The 15,576-nt window shown below is 42.8% G+C and overlaps 1 protein-coding gene and 1 pseudogene across 1 annotated transcript; both read right to left on the reverse strand.

The window, feature by feature from the left end:
- Positions 1–43: 43 nt before the first annotated feature.
- On the reverse strand, positions 44–14,565 carry LOC101159439 (annotated as a pseudogene).
- Positions 8,075–9,467, reverse strand: LOC105353555 (myosin-7). Its single transcript, XM_011477774.3, has 3 exons — positions 9,340–9,467; positions 8,793–8,947; positions 8,075–8,714 (listed from the first exon to the last, which is right to left on the reverse strand). The coding sequence occupies exons 1-3, from the start codon at positions 9,428–9,430 to the stop codon at positions 8,598–8,600; spliced, it is 363 nt and encodes a 120-aa protein (XP_011476076.1). The 5' UTR covers positions 9,431–9,467; the 3' UTR covers positions 8,075–8,597.
- Positions 14,566–15,576: the final 1,011 nt, after the last annotated feature.

Raw genomic sequence — 15,576 nt, forward strand, 5'->3', positions numbered from 1 at the left:
CCCAATATTGGAAATAGTTTTAAAAGAGTAAACAGTTCAAACATAAACCGAAACCTTTTATTCTCCATAATCATCACTGAAATTGATGTTTTTCTTCTTCTACTAGATTAAACATTATTTAACTTTTAGCAGTTTTAGCAAATGTTGTTTTTACCATAGATGATGAAAAAACAGCATTTCTTTATGTCAGGATCAGGATTCCTTTGATCTGGTTTTAAATATTTATTTTAGCTGAGGAAACAAACACACAAACATCAGGAAGATGCAGAATTCCTCACAGAGCATGCTCAAAACCGTTCTGTTTTTTTCCCCTTATTATTTTTACCGGCCCTTTGGATGAACTGTAGATCTAAAAAAAAATTAAAAAAAGTCTAAATATGCAATATGTCTAGGAGTTTACTAAAAATTAGAGAAAGTTATGTTAAATAATATTTATCACTACCTTAATGATATGTGGTGCAAATCTGTGACACTTTTTGCATTCTATTGTATTTTGAGTGTTTTCTACTTAAAATCCTAGAAATTATTCAATATTTTATTTGGTTTTACATAAACCACAATACAAAAGTAACTTAAGCGTCTTTAATTTTTTTAATTATGATTATTGTTTGACATTTGGACGCGTTTCACACTTTAGTGCTTCAAATTTAAATCTGAATTCAAAGGAAAATGGGGAACTATTTTTCTTTGGCTCCCTCTAGTGGTACAGAGGGATTATCGTCAGCATCTCCCATTGAGATTACATTTCCTGTATTGTAAAAGCATCAAACTAAAGGATTAAAACGGGAGTTTATTCCAAACAAACAGCAGGGAAGTCATGGAGAACCAGCAGGTTTACTCTCCGCTTTCTTTGGCCTAAAAACAAGAAAAGCAGAAGTTATTTTAGACTTAACTCAACTTAACACAACTTAAATTTGACGTTGTCTTTAGAAACTCACTTTGCCGATGTCGCGGTTTCATCTTATTGACTTGAGCTTCAGCGATGTCGGCCCGCTCTTCCGCCTCCTCCAGCTCGTGCTGCACCTTTCTCAGTTTGGTCAAACTAGTGTTGGCTTGTTCTTCCTGTCAGGAAGCAGAACAGAGGATCAGAGAAAGCCTCCGGGTGGCGCCGTAAACCAGAGGAGCGTCAGTAACAGCCTCTTCAGCCTACCTCTTGTAGGCCTTGACCTTCAGCTGCAGTTTGTCCACTAGGTCCTGCAGCCTCATGCGTTCTTCCTGTCCTCCTCAGACAGGTTTGTGGTCTCAGCAGAAAACGCTATTATTCCTTGCTTGGTTTTCAGGTTTAAATGAGGTTGCTTCAAAAAGAGGGCGGGGTTTGTCTCTCACCTGATAGACGAGCTCCTTGATTCTGCGCTCGAGCTTGCGGACGGCTTTCACAGAATCGGATCCGCGTCTTTGTTCTGCTTCAAGCTCGTTCTCAAGCTCTCGTACTCTGGCTTCAAGCTTTGGGAGCTGCTTCTTGCCGCCTTTCATGGCCAGGCTCTCGGCGGCGTCCAGGCGCTGCTGCAGGTCTTTGACGGTGGCCTCCAGGTTCTTCTTCATCCTCTCCAGGTGGGCGCTGGTGTCCTACTCCTTCTTCAGCACCTCTGCCATCATGGCAGCCTGGAAACGGCATCAAGTAGACGTTTGTTTCTCTGCTGACACGCCGAGTGTAAAGCAGAGAAGAATCCCTCACGTCAGTGATGGTTTTCTTGGCTTTTTCCTCCGCGTTTCTGGCTGACTGGACACCTTCATCCATCTCACTCTGTATCTGGGAGAGGTCGGCCTCCAGCTTCTTCCGGCTGTGGAGCAGGCTGGTGTTCTGACAGAAAACATGGTTACAGATGTGACCCGGATGAGCTGGATGTTCTGTGAGAGCCGCTAGAACAACTTTTCGTCATCCGCCTGCAGAAATCTGAAGGTAAGATCACTAGTTTGGTGAAAAAAGCCGAAAGATCTCAAAATGAAACTTTTACCATTTGAATTTTTACATTTAAAAACCCCGGATCTATTTGTTTTTGTGGTGCGTACACCTGCTCATCATAATGACGGCGTGGAGATGAAAGACGGCGGCTGACGAAATCTTTTGGAAAATTTCTTAGCAACAGAGGTTCTTTGTGTTAACCACGCCCACATTCTTAAGGAATAGAATAGAGTAGGTCTTTAATAATCCCTAAGGAAATTTAAATGTCATATGTCATTAAATGTTTTATTGTTTCATGCCAACGATTTATGTTTACACTTTCCACAATATTCCCGTAAAAAATGTGCGAGCGACATGGGATCCACTCTTTGGCGAGCTCGCCATGCTAATATCGTTCAAAATCGAATCAAAAACATTTTTTCCCGATGATGCCAGAGGAGTCGGGAGGCGATAGACCGACATCCCTACGAGGACTTTAAATGTGTATTTGAAAAGTCAAGATGGCGCCCTCTTCTCGAGGTCAAAGGTTAATCCAGCGTCAGCGGTGCTTTTAGACATCACCCCTTGGCGTGGGTAAAATCTTGTGAAGAACGCTCGAACAAAAGATTTTTCTTTTCCCCATTGTAGAAAAATATGAAAATCTGCAAATTGCGGTTTGCTGCAAAAATCGTGTGGTCAACGATACGGGAAAGTTTACCTGAAGAATAAGCAGATATCCTGAAAAAAACTCCATTTTACCCCTGAAGTTTGTTAAGCTGAACACTTCTGTTTGTGTTTTTTTGTAGTTCTGTTTCTAGTTAAAGTTTGACGTCATGGAAATAGCAGACCTGCCTTTAGGTCTGCTGCTTACAGGACAGTTTGACAATAGAAGCTCCTCAGTTTGTTTCACAAACAGCCTCCAGGAGAACATTATCAAAGTTCCTCTGTTTCTTGTCCAAGGCGGCGGCGGCGGCGTTGGATCGCTCCACGTCCATCATCAAGTCCTCCACCTCTCCCTGCAGCCGCTGCTTGGTCTTCTCCAGAGGAGAACACTTGAAGTTCACGGCCTCCACTGCTTCTTCTGCCTCCTGCAGATGGAGAGCCAGCTTCTTCCTGTGGAACAGACCAACATCCCGCTGCTGGATCTCCTCGGGCTTTTAACTGGACGTGCTCCCTCGGGAGTCGGTCTTACTTGGCCTCCTCGGATGGCGTCCGTCTTGTACTTGGTCCTCCACTGAGCCACCTCGCCGTTGGCTTTAGACAGGCAGCGACAGAGCTCGGCTTTGGCCTCCTGCTCCTCCTCGCACTGGTCCCGGAGGAGCTCGCAGTCGTGATGGGCCGACTGCAGACCGTGAGTCAGGCTGTTCTTGGCCTTCACCTCCTCCTCGTGAAGTCGCTTCAGCTCCTCGATCTGCTGAAGGAAGGCCTGCTTTCCTCGAGTCAGCTGGGACATTAAGGACTCCCTCTCCCAGTTGGCGAGCGGCCTCGGCTGCGGTCAGAGCGGCAGGAGGTCATGCACAGCGGGTCTTCAGACGTGCAGAACAATCTCTGGCCGGACAGGTCGTTGCTGAGTCTCCGCTGCTCGTCCTCCTTGCTCTTGGCGTCGCTCAGCTGGTCTTCAAGGGAGCGGCACATTTGGAGAGAAAAAAAATGTGACTGACTGTGAATATCGAGAATTTCCCGGAGATCATCACAAAAACTTCCTGAAGGTTCCAGGATGAGAAATTTAAGAAAAATGTCCGCTCCGATCATCTTTTGATCAATTTTTAAAGCCTTCCCAGTGGTCTTTTAGCTACGATTATACAGTTTTTATTATCAAACCTGTCATTTTCAAGGACATAGTTTCTGCAGAGCGGCAGGAGCGCATCAGAAATTCACCTCTGAATTGTGGGCAGAACTTTTGGCGCAGAGTAAGCCCACCCTCATTTCCCAACATCCATCAGTGTAGACTTTCTCCCGCTAGCTTACAGCCCCTCACGACCCCAACATAACATGCTACAAAAATGGAGAGCAACATTAGATCTACCCAGCAGCACAGTTCTGATCCAGATTCCAGCTCAGACCGTTCATGGATCCATTTGTCTGACAGTAAATGCATCAGAATGGAGCAGAGCAGGGAGCTTTTGGCCCTCCAGACTGTAGCACATATGTCACTCATATAGGCTTTTTCAAACTGCATTTTTTTTGTCTGCTCCTAATTCAGAAGAACTTGGAAAAAAGAAATACCCAGAAACTTAATTTTAAGCTTAATTTTCCTTATCGAAGTCCTTCATTACCTGAAAAATGCCACAAGAACAAGTTACAAAACACCATTTTCATCGGAGCGAGCTGTAACTGACTCGACTGGAGAGTCAGAATTAGTTCAAACGGTGAGGAACGCAGCCTGGATCTTGGGGAGAAGATGGTGTCTGCTGCATTTTCTCAAAGAGGGGGGGGGTTAATGCTGCAATTCCAGCATTTCACTGTACAGACGTGTGTTCCATCATTGCAGTGCAGGCCGGCAAACTCTGTTCAACCTGCCTGTGGAGGATTTCCAAAACTTCTGAAAGGAAAAGAGGCAGGAAAGAACTTTGTGTTTCATGAAGTCTGCCGTGAGCGTTGACTGTAAACGAGAACTGGACTGAGCTCGAGTGACATCACCCATAGAAAATGGTTTACTTCCTGGCTGCTACCAACTGAGGTCAATTCAGTCGCCATTTTTTCACAATATGGACGCCACCATAGACTTGGACTTTTTCAGTAAGCTGGTCTAACATTAGTAACAAAACTGATAAAAGCAAAAACTGCTGCCGGTTTTTCCCCCTCACTTTTTGCTGTAATAAAATGTTTAAAAAACCTTTTTGAGTCCAGCAAAAATAAAGTTTTGGAGTTTTGTTCCTGGAGCTTCAAAAGGCTCAGTGGTTTTAAACAGGAAAAACCTTTTTCCATCATGCAAAATCCCATTTTCGAACTTTTAAGTGTATTATAGTGTTAATTGCCCACAAAAACAACCCCAAAGTGGTATTTTGATCCATTTTTTCTCTCTGTTGTCTGACCTTTGCTTTTGCCAGCGTCTCCACGTTGCTGCAAATGTCGTCCATCTTCAGCTCGCTCTTCTCCTGCTCCAGTTTTTGCCAGACCCTCTGGTCGTTTTCCAGCTGCTCTCCCATTTCAGCCATGCTGTCTGCGTGTTTCTTTCGCAGCGTGGCAGAAGTGGCTTCGTGCTGCAGCGACCACTCCTCCAGCTTCCGGCGCAGCTTCAGGAACTCAACTTTCGGGCTTCTTGTTCGACTCCACCTGAGCGGCGGTGACTCCCCCGGCCTCCTCCAGCCTCTCTGCGATCTCCTCCAGCTCCCTGGACAGGTCGCACCGCTGCTTTTCCACTTTGGCTCAGGCTGAGCGCTCAGCGCTAAGGAGGCAACAGAGGAACGGAAAGGAAGTGAGTGTTTTTTGTTTTTGTGCTGCTTATGTGTTTTGGGGACAAGCGTAGCAAACCCTCACAGCTCAACCTGTGCAGGTCGGACATCAGCTCGTGACCCAGACTGGGCTCTGACTCTCCTGATGGGCCAACCGTCTGCTGTTATGGCTCACCTGCAGCTCTTCGATCTTCTGCAGCTGGGCTCCAAGCTCTTGCTCGTCTTCTACCTTCGACTGCAGTTGTGAAAGATCATAGTCTTTTCTGTGTGAAGAACCAAAGTTTCAGAATCAAAAGCATCAAAGATGAAGAAGAGAAAAATGGTTACTGCGCCAGAACATCGTACTTCTTCAGCTTCTCATCCAGCTGCTGCTTCTCGTTCTCCAGGTCCATGATGGACTCCTGAGCGAGTTTCATGTCTCCGTCCAGCGTCCTCCTGGTCCTCTCCAGGTCCATGCGGACCTTCTTCTCTTGTTTCAAAGAGCCTTCCAGCTAAGTAAAATTTCAGAAAAGCGTGTTTTTACTCAACTGAATGATTTTATTAATGAAAATAACATTTTAGAAGTTTCAGTCTGGTTTTGGATCTCATCACTCAACAGAGATGGCACTTGTCAGGGTCTTAAATGATCTCAGGTCCAATGCTGACATGAAGAAAACATCTGTTTTAGTCTTACGGGACCTGAATGCAGCCTTTGACACAGTTGACCACGCTATCCTTATAAACAGACTTCACGACATGGTTGGAATTACCGGGACAGCTTTTAATTGGTTTAAATCCTACCTCACAAACAGATTTTATTGTTAATTTAAATGATTTCTCATCTGGAAGGCACAAAATGACTTGTGGGGTGCCTCAAGGCTCCATCCTGGGTCCCACACTTTTTAATCTTTACATGCTTCCACTTGGTGATGTCATCAGGAGACACGGCATTAACTTTCATAGCTATGCTGATGACACTCAACTATATGTAGCCGTTTCTCCTGATGACACTGGACCCCTGGATAGCCTTTTAAACTGTATTTTAGATATTAAAATGTGGATGGGAGAGAACTTTTTGCAGCTCAATCAGGACAAAACTGAAGTTTTGGTTATCGGTTCTGAAGCTGAGAGAGATGGGGTCCAATTCTATCTGTCAACCCACTTTATGGACATATGTGATACAGTAAGGAACCTCTGTGTTATTCTAGATGCAGATCTTAGCTTTGACCAACACCTGAACCAAGTAACTAAGACTGCATTTTACCATCTGAGTGAGACCCTTTCTCCCTAGAGCCAGTGCTGAAATCTTAATTCATGCTTTTATTACATCAAGATTAGATTACTGTCATGCCCTCCTTTATGGTGTAAAGTAAACCACTCTTAATCACGTGCAGCTAGTCCAGAACTCTGCTGCTCGCCTTTTAACGAGAACCAGGAATAGGGAGCACATTACACCGATCTTAAAATCTCTGCACTGGCTCCCTGTCGGCTTCAGGATTGATTTTAAGATTCTTTTAATAGATTTTAAGACTGTCCATGGCCTAGGTCCTTTTAGCTTATGAACCTCCCAGATCCCTTAAGTCCTCAGGCGGGCCTGCTGAGGGTCCCCAGGGTCAGAACAAAAATCGTTCGGACACTACGGACCTCATCTGTGGAACAGCCTGAGGATGTGAGGGCCTCATCCACTGTTGAGGTTTTTAAAAAGAAACTAAAGACTCATCTATTTAACTCAGCTTTTAATTAGATCTTATAAGTGGTATCTTTACTCTTAGATTTTAGATGCTATTTTATCACATATTTATTTGTTTAATGCCTTTTAGTCCTTTTATGTCTTAACTTATTCTAATTTAAATTCCAGATCTTATCTTATTTTATTTTAATTCATATTTTTATATTATTCCTGTTTTTATATTTTAACTTTCTTATTTTATTACTTCTACATTTTAGACTGTTTACGAGTGTTTTCTCAGCCTTGGCCGGGGTGTTTGTGTTCGGACTCCCAGAGATTTTGGCCATTCTTTGTTCTCTGGCATCTCTAGTTGCGGGTCTCTGGGATGCCGGGCCTGGTGTGCCCATGTTGGGTGCATTGAACCTGGGGGTTGGGGGTCTCTGGGGCGGGGGGTGTTGGGGATGAGTTGTGCCTGTGCTGCATAGATGCTGACACCCCAACCAACAGGAGGACGGCGCCTTCTGGGTTCTCTTTTCTTTAGCTCTGTCATTTCTCTTTTATTTGTGCTTGTTTTTCTGTATTTTAGTATGAGGGGTTTATTTAATTATTTTATTACATGTGTGGGGATTGGTTTTCTTGTATTCTTGTTCCTCACCTCATCCACCTGCTGCTCCAGCTCAGTTGTGGTCTTGGTCAGGGAGCTGACTTTGTCCTCCTCCGACTGGAGGTCGTCTAGGGTCTGCTGGTGTGCCTCCTGCAGAGCTCTCTTCTCTTTGGACAGTTTGTTGATGTTCTCATCCTGACTCGTCAGCTCTTCTGTCAAGTTTTTCACCTAAAGCCGCGATGACAGTGAGAGATTACGGAGTTTTCCACTGGATGGGTTGGACCACAACAGGACAAAGCGCGCTCACCTTGTTTTCCACTGCATGTTTCTCCTTCTCCACTTTGGCTAAGGTCAGCTCCAGGTCATCGATGTCCTTCTTCAGTTCGGCGCACTCGTCCTCCAGCTTCCTCTTCTTGGCGGTCAGCTCGGCGTTGACCTCCTCCTCGTCTTCCAGCCTCTCCGTCGTCTCCTTTAGCTTAGCCTCCAGCTGGATCTTGCTTTTGATGAGGCCCTCGCATCTCTCCTCGGCGTCCAGCAGGTGATCAGCTTCCTGATGTCAAACGTGGGCCAGTCTTAGAAAACGATCATATTCATCTTCTTTCAAAGCAAATTAGAGGATTTTCACAAAAATAAAAGAATGTGCTGTTTCTACAAGGATGAAGGAGAAAAAATTCAAAGTCTCAGTAACGACTGCCCTCGTGGATGGATACAGGCGGTAAAAGAAAAACCTGTATGTGACACTCGGGTGTCCCACACAAAATAGCAAGGCTGTAGACGGCTCAGTGAACCTGTGGAGAGAAAATATTTGTGCACGGTTGGTAAGGAGCCAATGTGTAAATCTTACTAATGACTAGAGTCGTACGACAGCGTCACCCATACGCCAGAAGTGTGTTTTGGGAACATGCACCTTTCTTCAAGGATTGAGAAGATGCCCATTGGCTTGGAAGCAAGAAACACCTCTTTAAATACCTTTGTATTTGCAGAACGTCATTCGCGTTTGTGTATTTTCAGCATCTTTTCAGTTAGCTCAATACAGGCAGCCAGATCCATGCCAAAGTCCATGAACTCTCAGTCGATTCCTTCCTTCTTGTATTCCTCTTGTTCCAGTACAAACATGTGGTGGTTAAAAAACTGCTGCAGCTTCTCGTTGGTGAAATTAATGCAAAGCTGCTCCATGCTGTTGTACTAAACAGATGTGACAGAAATCAAACTCCTTATTTCATGACTATATATAAAACACACTCATAAGTATTTTAGTTCTACATCAAAGATTTCAAATCCTGCGATGTCCAGAACTCCGATGAAATGTTGTCGTGGTTGTTTGGTGTCCAGCTGCTGGTTTATCCGCTGGACCATCCAGAAAAACATCTTCCTATAGACGGATTTTGCGAGGACACCAATCAAGTTGTACACCTTCACTAAAAAAAAAATAAGAGGTTATGAACAAATGAGACTGTAAAAGTGATTTTAAAGGGTTTCTCCAATCAACTGAAATGACAGAAAAAGTGAAAACCAGTCGCCAAATAACACCTAGACTTGTTTTATAGAAGTAAATCGTTGCTTAAAGATGCAGAAAGGTGGAGAAAAAAAAAGTCAGATAATCAAATAATACACAAACATTTGCACAGATAAACACAACTCACACTGATGTAAAAGAAATGGAAACAAAACCAAAAGTTCAACTTATGAACTTTAAAAACTTCCACTTTAAGTGATCAGACAAATAGGTACATAAATGACACAAACAAAGAAGCTAAAATGATGTCTCATCATCACAGAGAAACAAGAACTGCAACACGGAGACACTTACCATAGAGACAGAAACCAAAAGAAGACGCTCCAAAGGTGGCCATGCAAAGGTTTCTGATGAGAAGGCTGTCTTTCATGTGTTCTTGTGGCATTGTCAGAAAACGGCTATTTTGGTTTGATTTTGGCTAAAATAACTGGGAACGCTTTTCCAAAAGCTGATCAGAGATCCACCTCAGGTTCAGAAATCCCTGCTCAGAGGTGTGGGTGGGGCAGGTTACCTGCTGCACATTCTGTCCCTTAGTGACCAACTCGTTTCCGACCTTCACCCTGGGGGAGCACAGGTTCTTTAACGGGTCGGCCGAGTTCAGACCCATCAGGTACGCGGCTTTATCGGCCTCTGCAGCGACAAAAGACAAAACATGGCGGCTGTCTGCCTTTGCTGTTTGCTCCCCGCTGGGACGTTCATCCACCTCACCTTCAGTGCCGTCAGGCTGGGCCTGCTCCTCCCGCTGTTTCTGCTTAAACTTCATGTTCCCATAATGCATCACAGCGCCTGTCAACTCAGCCGTGAAGCCCAGGATGTCAAAAGCTTCCTGTGTTGGTAAAGAGGTGCAATTGTGTTTGAAGGAGCTGAAAGCTGAAAGAATGAGCTCCCTGTCAAAACGACTCACATCCGTCGCCATCAACTCCTCTTTGTCCTCGATGCTTTTGATGCTGATTTCCCCCTGACTGATGAAAGCAAAGTCGTAGGGGTTGGTTGTGATGGAAGCAGATCTAAAAAGTGTGTGTGGGGGGGTGGGGTGGGGGGGGGGTGTTAATTCAGAGAAAACTCCCTTAAAAAACTGTGAAAATAGGGTTTTATGGTGCTTCATTCTAAAAATGTAACCAAGCAGCTAAAGATGCACATCTCTGTCCAAATTCAGAAGAACAAAAAAACTACCAGAAATGGATTCTGTTTGTGGTAAAATACACGCGATTTTATTTTTAAGAAAAAAATGGGTCTGGGTTCTTTTGGGTTAAAGTTTAATCCGACCTTTTTTTCTCAAAATTTCCCATATTTCCAAACGCAGCTCAAAAAAGTTTGACCAAACTGTCATATTAGTGGCAAATGTAACTGTTCAGAAAAGTTACATCCATAAAGAAAAGCAAGTCTTCACCACGCAAACTGGGCTAAAAATGACAGTAAAGGACTCCACTGCATTCATTTAAATACTACCATACATTTAAATTACATTTGAAAAACAAACTATTGAAAACAGTTTGATGTAACGGCAACGTTTAACAAACTAAACATGATGAATATGGATGTTAAAGGAAAATGTCTCATTATATTTAAAATTACAGATAATATTAGTTCAGTTTGATTTGCACTTCAGGGCTCCCGTATCTTTCCACTAGAGGACACTATTGTCTCACTTTGACATCAGCTTTCTGGCAAAAGCACATTTATTCAGATCTACTGCTTTTGTTTTGGTGACGCTGTAACTAACGATAATGAATGATGATGATTTTTCTTTTGTATTTTTTATTTTTTTATTTTTTTTACAAATATCTTCTTTTTTTAATTCAGTCATTTTTGAATCTCCATAGAATTTCATCAGCACTTTTAGAGTGCGGAATAAGGCGAGTAGCAGCAGACGAGTCTTATTTAAGGCAACTGAAACTATTGATCCAGTAGTGTTATAGCTTATTGGGAGAGCAGCGTATTTAACAACCCCCCATAAATGCAGCAACAAGAAATACTATTTTACTGTTTAAGTACTTTTTTTGTAATCTCTAAAAATCCATCCTATTATGTTTTTAAAGCTACAGTCTCTGTTTTTAACCTTGGAGAACCCATAGGGTCAATTTATTTAATTATTTTTTTGTTTTCTGTTTAACTTTTTTTTTTTTGCCAATATTAATTGCCACTATCAAAAGTAAAAAAAAAAAGAAAGTCAAATTAACTAGAAAACAACTCTTTAACTAAATTAACTAGAAATAGCTAGCTCTTTGGTTCCCCAGGATTAAAAGGGGAAGGGGCTTTTATTTTTTAGAAATGACATTTTTTACCGATGAGTTCTGGCTTCTGGTTGCACGTTAGCTGGTAGAAGATGTGGTAGCTTCTCTCAGCAGACAGCTGAAACGTCACACGGGATTTCTCCAGCAGATCTCAGAGAATAAAAACAATGTTTTACTGTTTTTTTGCGGCGTAATTGATCTTAGTGTCACTGGTAGAAACGCACGTGTTTCCATGTCTGCAGAGGCCAGCTTCCCGGTGTCCCAAAGTGGATCCGGATGAATTTACCCTGAAAACCGGAAGCATTGTCGGCGGTTTTGAACTAATTTCTGTTAATCTGCTCTATGCCGTTGATGGAAACTCACAAAGCGGGATGAGTTGTCGTTTCTCACAGTCTTGGCGTTCCCGAAAGCTTCCAGAAGGGGGTTGGCCTGGATGATTTGATCTTCCAGGGTTCCCTGAAGAGGAGCGTGCATGTGACTGTGCATGTGCTCGCTCTTTTGTAATAGAAACCCCCTTTTGACGTGTCGCCCACCTTCATTTTGCTGTTGGAGTCCTTCTTCTTGTCTGCAGACACTGCGATTGTCGCAAAGTACTGAATGACCCGTTTGGTGTTGACGGTTTTGCCGGCGCCGGATTCTCCGCTGAGGAAAAGCACATTCCACATTCAGACCATTGCAGGCGCCTGATGGCCCAATGAACCTGCAGAGAACTCGCGTGATGAGGATAGACTGGTTCTCACGGTCTGAGGACACAAAACAGGACAGTTACTGTGACAGGAAGCTCTCCGCAGGGCGCCATCTGTACGGGTCTGCTGCTGAAGTACCAGTGAGCATGAACTGTTAGGCGTTATCTGACAAGGCGAAGATGTGAGGAGGAACCTCCATCCTCTTCTTCCCTCGGTAGGCCTGCACCACGTCTGGGTTGCAGACCGGAAGCCACTTGTAAGGGTTAACAGTCACACAGAAGAGGCCGGAGTAGGTCTGTTCAGGTAGAGGCAGATTTACAGACAGGAAGGAGACGATTGGACTGTCAAAGACGCGTAAGGAGGATCCATGGTCCTCTTGGTTCCTGTCTGTCTGCCCGACGACGGTCGTCTCAGCGACTCCAGAACGACATATGTTCTCAAGTTACGCTCTGTCCTTCAGTTCGAATAAACCTTTGGATTGAATTAAATGCTAAATATAAAATCCAAAGATGTCGTCATCCTGCTCTGCAAGTTTCCTTTGGTTTTTCTGCTTTTTTTTCTGTAACATTTCTGTTGAACTGATTAAAAACACTAAGACTCTACAGCTCTTCCACATCCTTAAAAACTGGTGACATGATTAGCATATCATGAATAATTACTTGTTATAAATAATGGCTGGAATATCATACAAACAGCTTGACATCATTAATTTAAAGTGGAAAGCTTGGCTGACGTTAGAGGCCTTCCTTAGACAATGACTTACAGTAGGAACAGAAATAAATGTGATTCAATATTTATTTTACTTTAACAGTTTAGCCTCTTTTGCTTCTTTTTCATATACCTTCAATTTAGCATATTTAAACAAAACGCAGCAGTCGTTCTCTCATGGTTCTCCCTGCTCTGCCTGTGATGGCGTTCATGAGTGCGTGCTGGCTCCTTACGTAGATCATCCACGCTGTTTGAGGTTGTAGAGCACGGCGGGTTCCTGCAGGTGCGTCATCATCGCCATGTCCTCGATCTTATTAAACTTGGGCGGATTCATGGGAAACACTTGTTCTTCCTTCACTGTTGAAGTCTGGGGAACAGAAATGCTGTTTTATTCAAGTGAAACGCAAGGATTTCAAAATAAAAGCATCATTGTGGAGACTTTTCTGTATTGGGCCCCTCATGAAAATGATGTGACAGCTTTACCACATTTAGACATTTATTTCCATATTTGCTGCTTTTATGTCACATTTTGTCTGTATTTATCACCAATAAAATAATTTTCTGTGACTTGAGGAAATGTACTTTTAGAGGTTAAATTTAAATCAAAATATTTATAATAAATATAAAATGTAAAGCTGAATGTAAATAATAATGTAAATTTTAAATTTAAACATATCTAAATACAATCATAAATGTAAATGATACAGATAAATGTAAATGTTTATTATAAATATTGTGAATGTTACATGTAAATTCTATTTCTAAATAGAAATGTGAAATCTAAGACTAAATAGGAATCTAACTGTTAAATATAAATATAAATATGTGATAAAGTTGCCACATAATTTTCAAGAGGTGAATTTTTACATTTGGCGCCCCATAGTTGCTGTGCCGCAAAACTCAATCTTAAGAACTGTTTCACTTCTTTAAAGAAAATCTACCAATAGGATGAAAACGTTTTCCTGTTTTCGCTGTGCGTTCTTGCAGCAGAAAGGTCTGCGTTGCATCAGTCCACCCACCCTGTCATCCACAGTTTTGACGTGACTTGGCCGTCTGTTCTCTCTTGGATCTCAGCCTTCACATAAAGCTCTTTGTCATCGCTGACGAAGCACGCCGTCTTGCTGTCAAACGGGCGGTTCTGGGCCTCCGCCCGCTCCCTCTCGGACTTACGGAGGTACAGGGCTGCAGGCCCGAAAACGGCCATGTCTCCGTCCGTGCTCATCTTTTCCTGTGGAATCAGAGATGTGTCCTCAAAAGCCTTCATCCCAAAGGTTGAATTTGAAGTTTACAATCCAGAATGAGTCCCTTTTGCCTTTGTGGGGTCACGTATGGCTCGAGTTCCCCCCCAAAAAACTACAAATATGGAAAAGGTTGTCACTGCTGTGCGGGTCAATCTTTTTCTACCCGTTGTGATAAACACCACACCATCACACTACCACCTCCGTGTCTGCCTAATAGTTTGTTACTTAAAGTCCCATTCTGATCATCGTTCCTAGTGGTCTTTTAATCATGATTATGCCATGTTTAGCCAAAACCCGCAAACCTGTCTTGTTTTCCTGGACATAGTTTCTGCAGAGCGGCAGGAGGTCAATAGAAGTTGACTTCAGTTAAACATGTTAAAAACAGCAGTAACATGATTTTATCAGATTTTATCTAAAGTGTTTTAGTTAAAGTCATCTGTTTGAGACTCTGTCCTTCCAGAACAGGGGCGGGCAAACCACAAAGGGTTCTGAAATTCCACAGACCGGGAGCAGATGCGTGGAGTGTTTTAGTAATCCACCTGATAAAAGAAAGCAATAACGTTGAATCTGGACGAAAACATTTTGACTGAAAATTGATATATAATTTAAAACCGAACATTTTTGTGTTTTTATTTCAAAACTATGGCTTTTGTTCTCATTTTAGAGCCAACTGCACTGTGAACTGAGAAACAACTGAACCCTTCAAGCTGCCACAGCAGGGAAGTCCTTGTTGTGTCCGTGTGGATGTGAACTCTGTCTGACCACCGCTGGACTTTTGTGACCAACAAAGACTCATTGAAAAGTTGTGTTTGGCTGCTCTGCAGCAAAGCATGTCGGCCATTTGGGTTCTTCCTCTGAGGGACCAGCTTGATCAGATCTTCCCGTCTTTTTGTCTTCTCGTTCAGGACCGATTGCTCCTCCACGCTCCAGCATGGTGGGAACTTTATTTAACAAAGTCTCATTTTCATGGAATAATTGATTTATACTTTGTTTAAGACAGTATTTTGTGAGGAAATGATTGATTCTTTCAGTTCCAATTCTCTGGATGTTTAGTAAGGCAGAGCTGGAACCCTTTTTTCCTCTTTGTTGACTTTGCCTCGCCACTTCACCGTGGCGCTCTTGAGCAAGGCCTTTTGCTCCAGTCCTTCCTAAAGGAGCTGGACTACAGGTGGATCTGTGGTTGTTCTGGATGCAAGTCTGGATGTGGAACCACTTGGATCCGTATTTTACTTCTGGTATTAACTTTGGTCACAGTGCTTTGAAATGATCTGTTAACTCTTTGGTAAATAAAATGTCTTTTTTTTGTGATAACAAGATAGATATAGAATTTCCTGTTTGAACATTTATTGAAAATTAAAATAATGTTATGATATGTTTGAACAGGACAGAATATCAATTAAAAAAAAAACAATAAAAATCCTTTCAATTAAACGTTTGACTCCCTTGGGAAAATCACACTTTAATACTTGCTGATAAAATGCTGAGCCAGTCAGGAAAGCTTCTGCTCAGGCATGACTGAGGTCTGGAGGTCTGAAGGATTCAGAAGAGAACGTTTGAGATCAGATGTCTCTTACTGTTGGTCTTCAGATTTGAGGACACATCACCTCCTTCTACGTTTTGTCCATGAGACGAACTCCTGTCTTGTCTTGACTGTGAGTTTAT

This window comes from Oryzias latipes, chromosome 8 (assembly GCF_002234675.1).
Source record: "Oryzias latipes chromosome 8, ASM223467v1".
NCBI lineage: Eukaryota > Metazoa > Chordata > Actinopteri > Beloniformes > Adrianichthyidae > Oryzias > Oryzias latipes.

Excerpts from the sequence above, each read along its gene's own strand:
- LOC105353555 (XM_011477774.3), bottom strand. The coding sequence starts at position 9,430 with ATGCCACAAGAACACATGAAAGACAGCCTTCTCATCAGAAACCTTTGC. Across the intron at positions 8,948-9,339 it reads TTTTGGTTTCTGTCTCTATG|TGAAGGTGTACAACTTGATT; the intron begins GTAAGTGTCTCC and ends TTTTTTTTTTAG. Across the intron at positions 8,715-8,792 it reads CAGGATTTGAAATCTTTGAT|TACAACAGCATGGAGCAGCT; the intron begins GTAGAACTAAAA and ends ACATCTGTTTAG.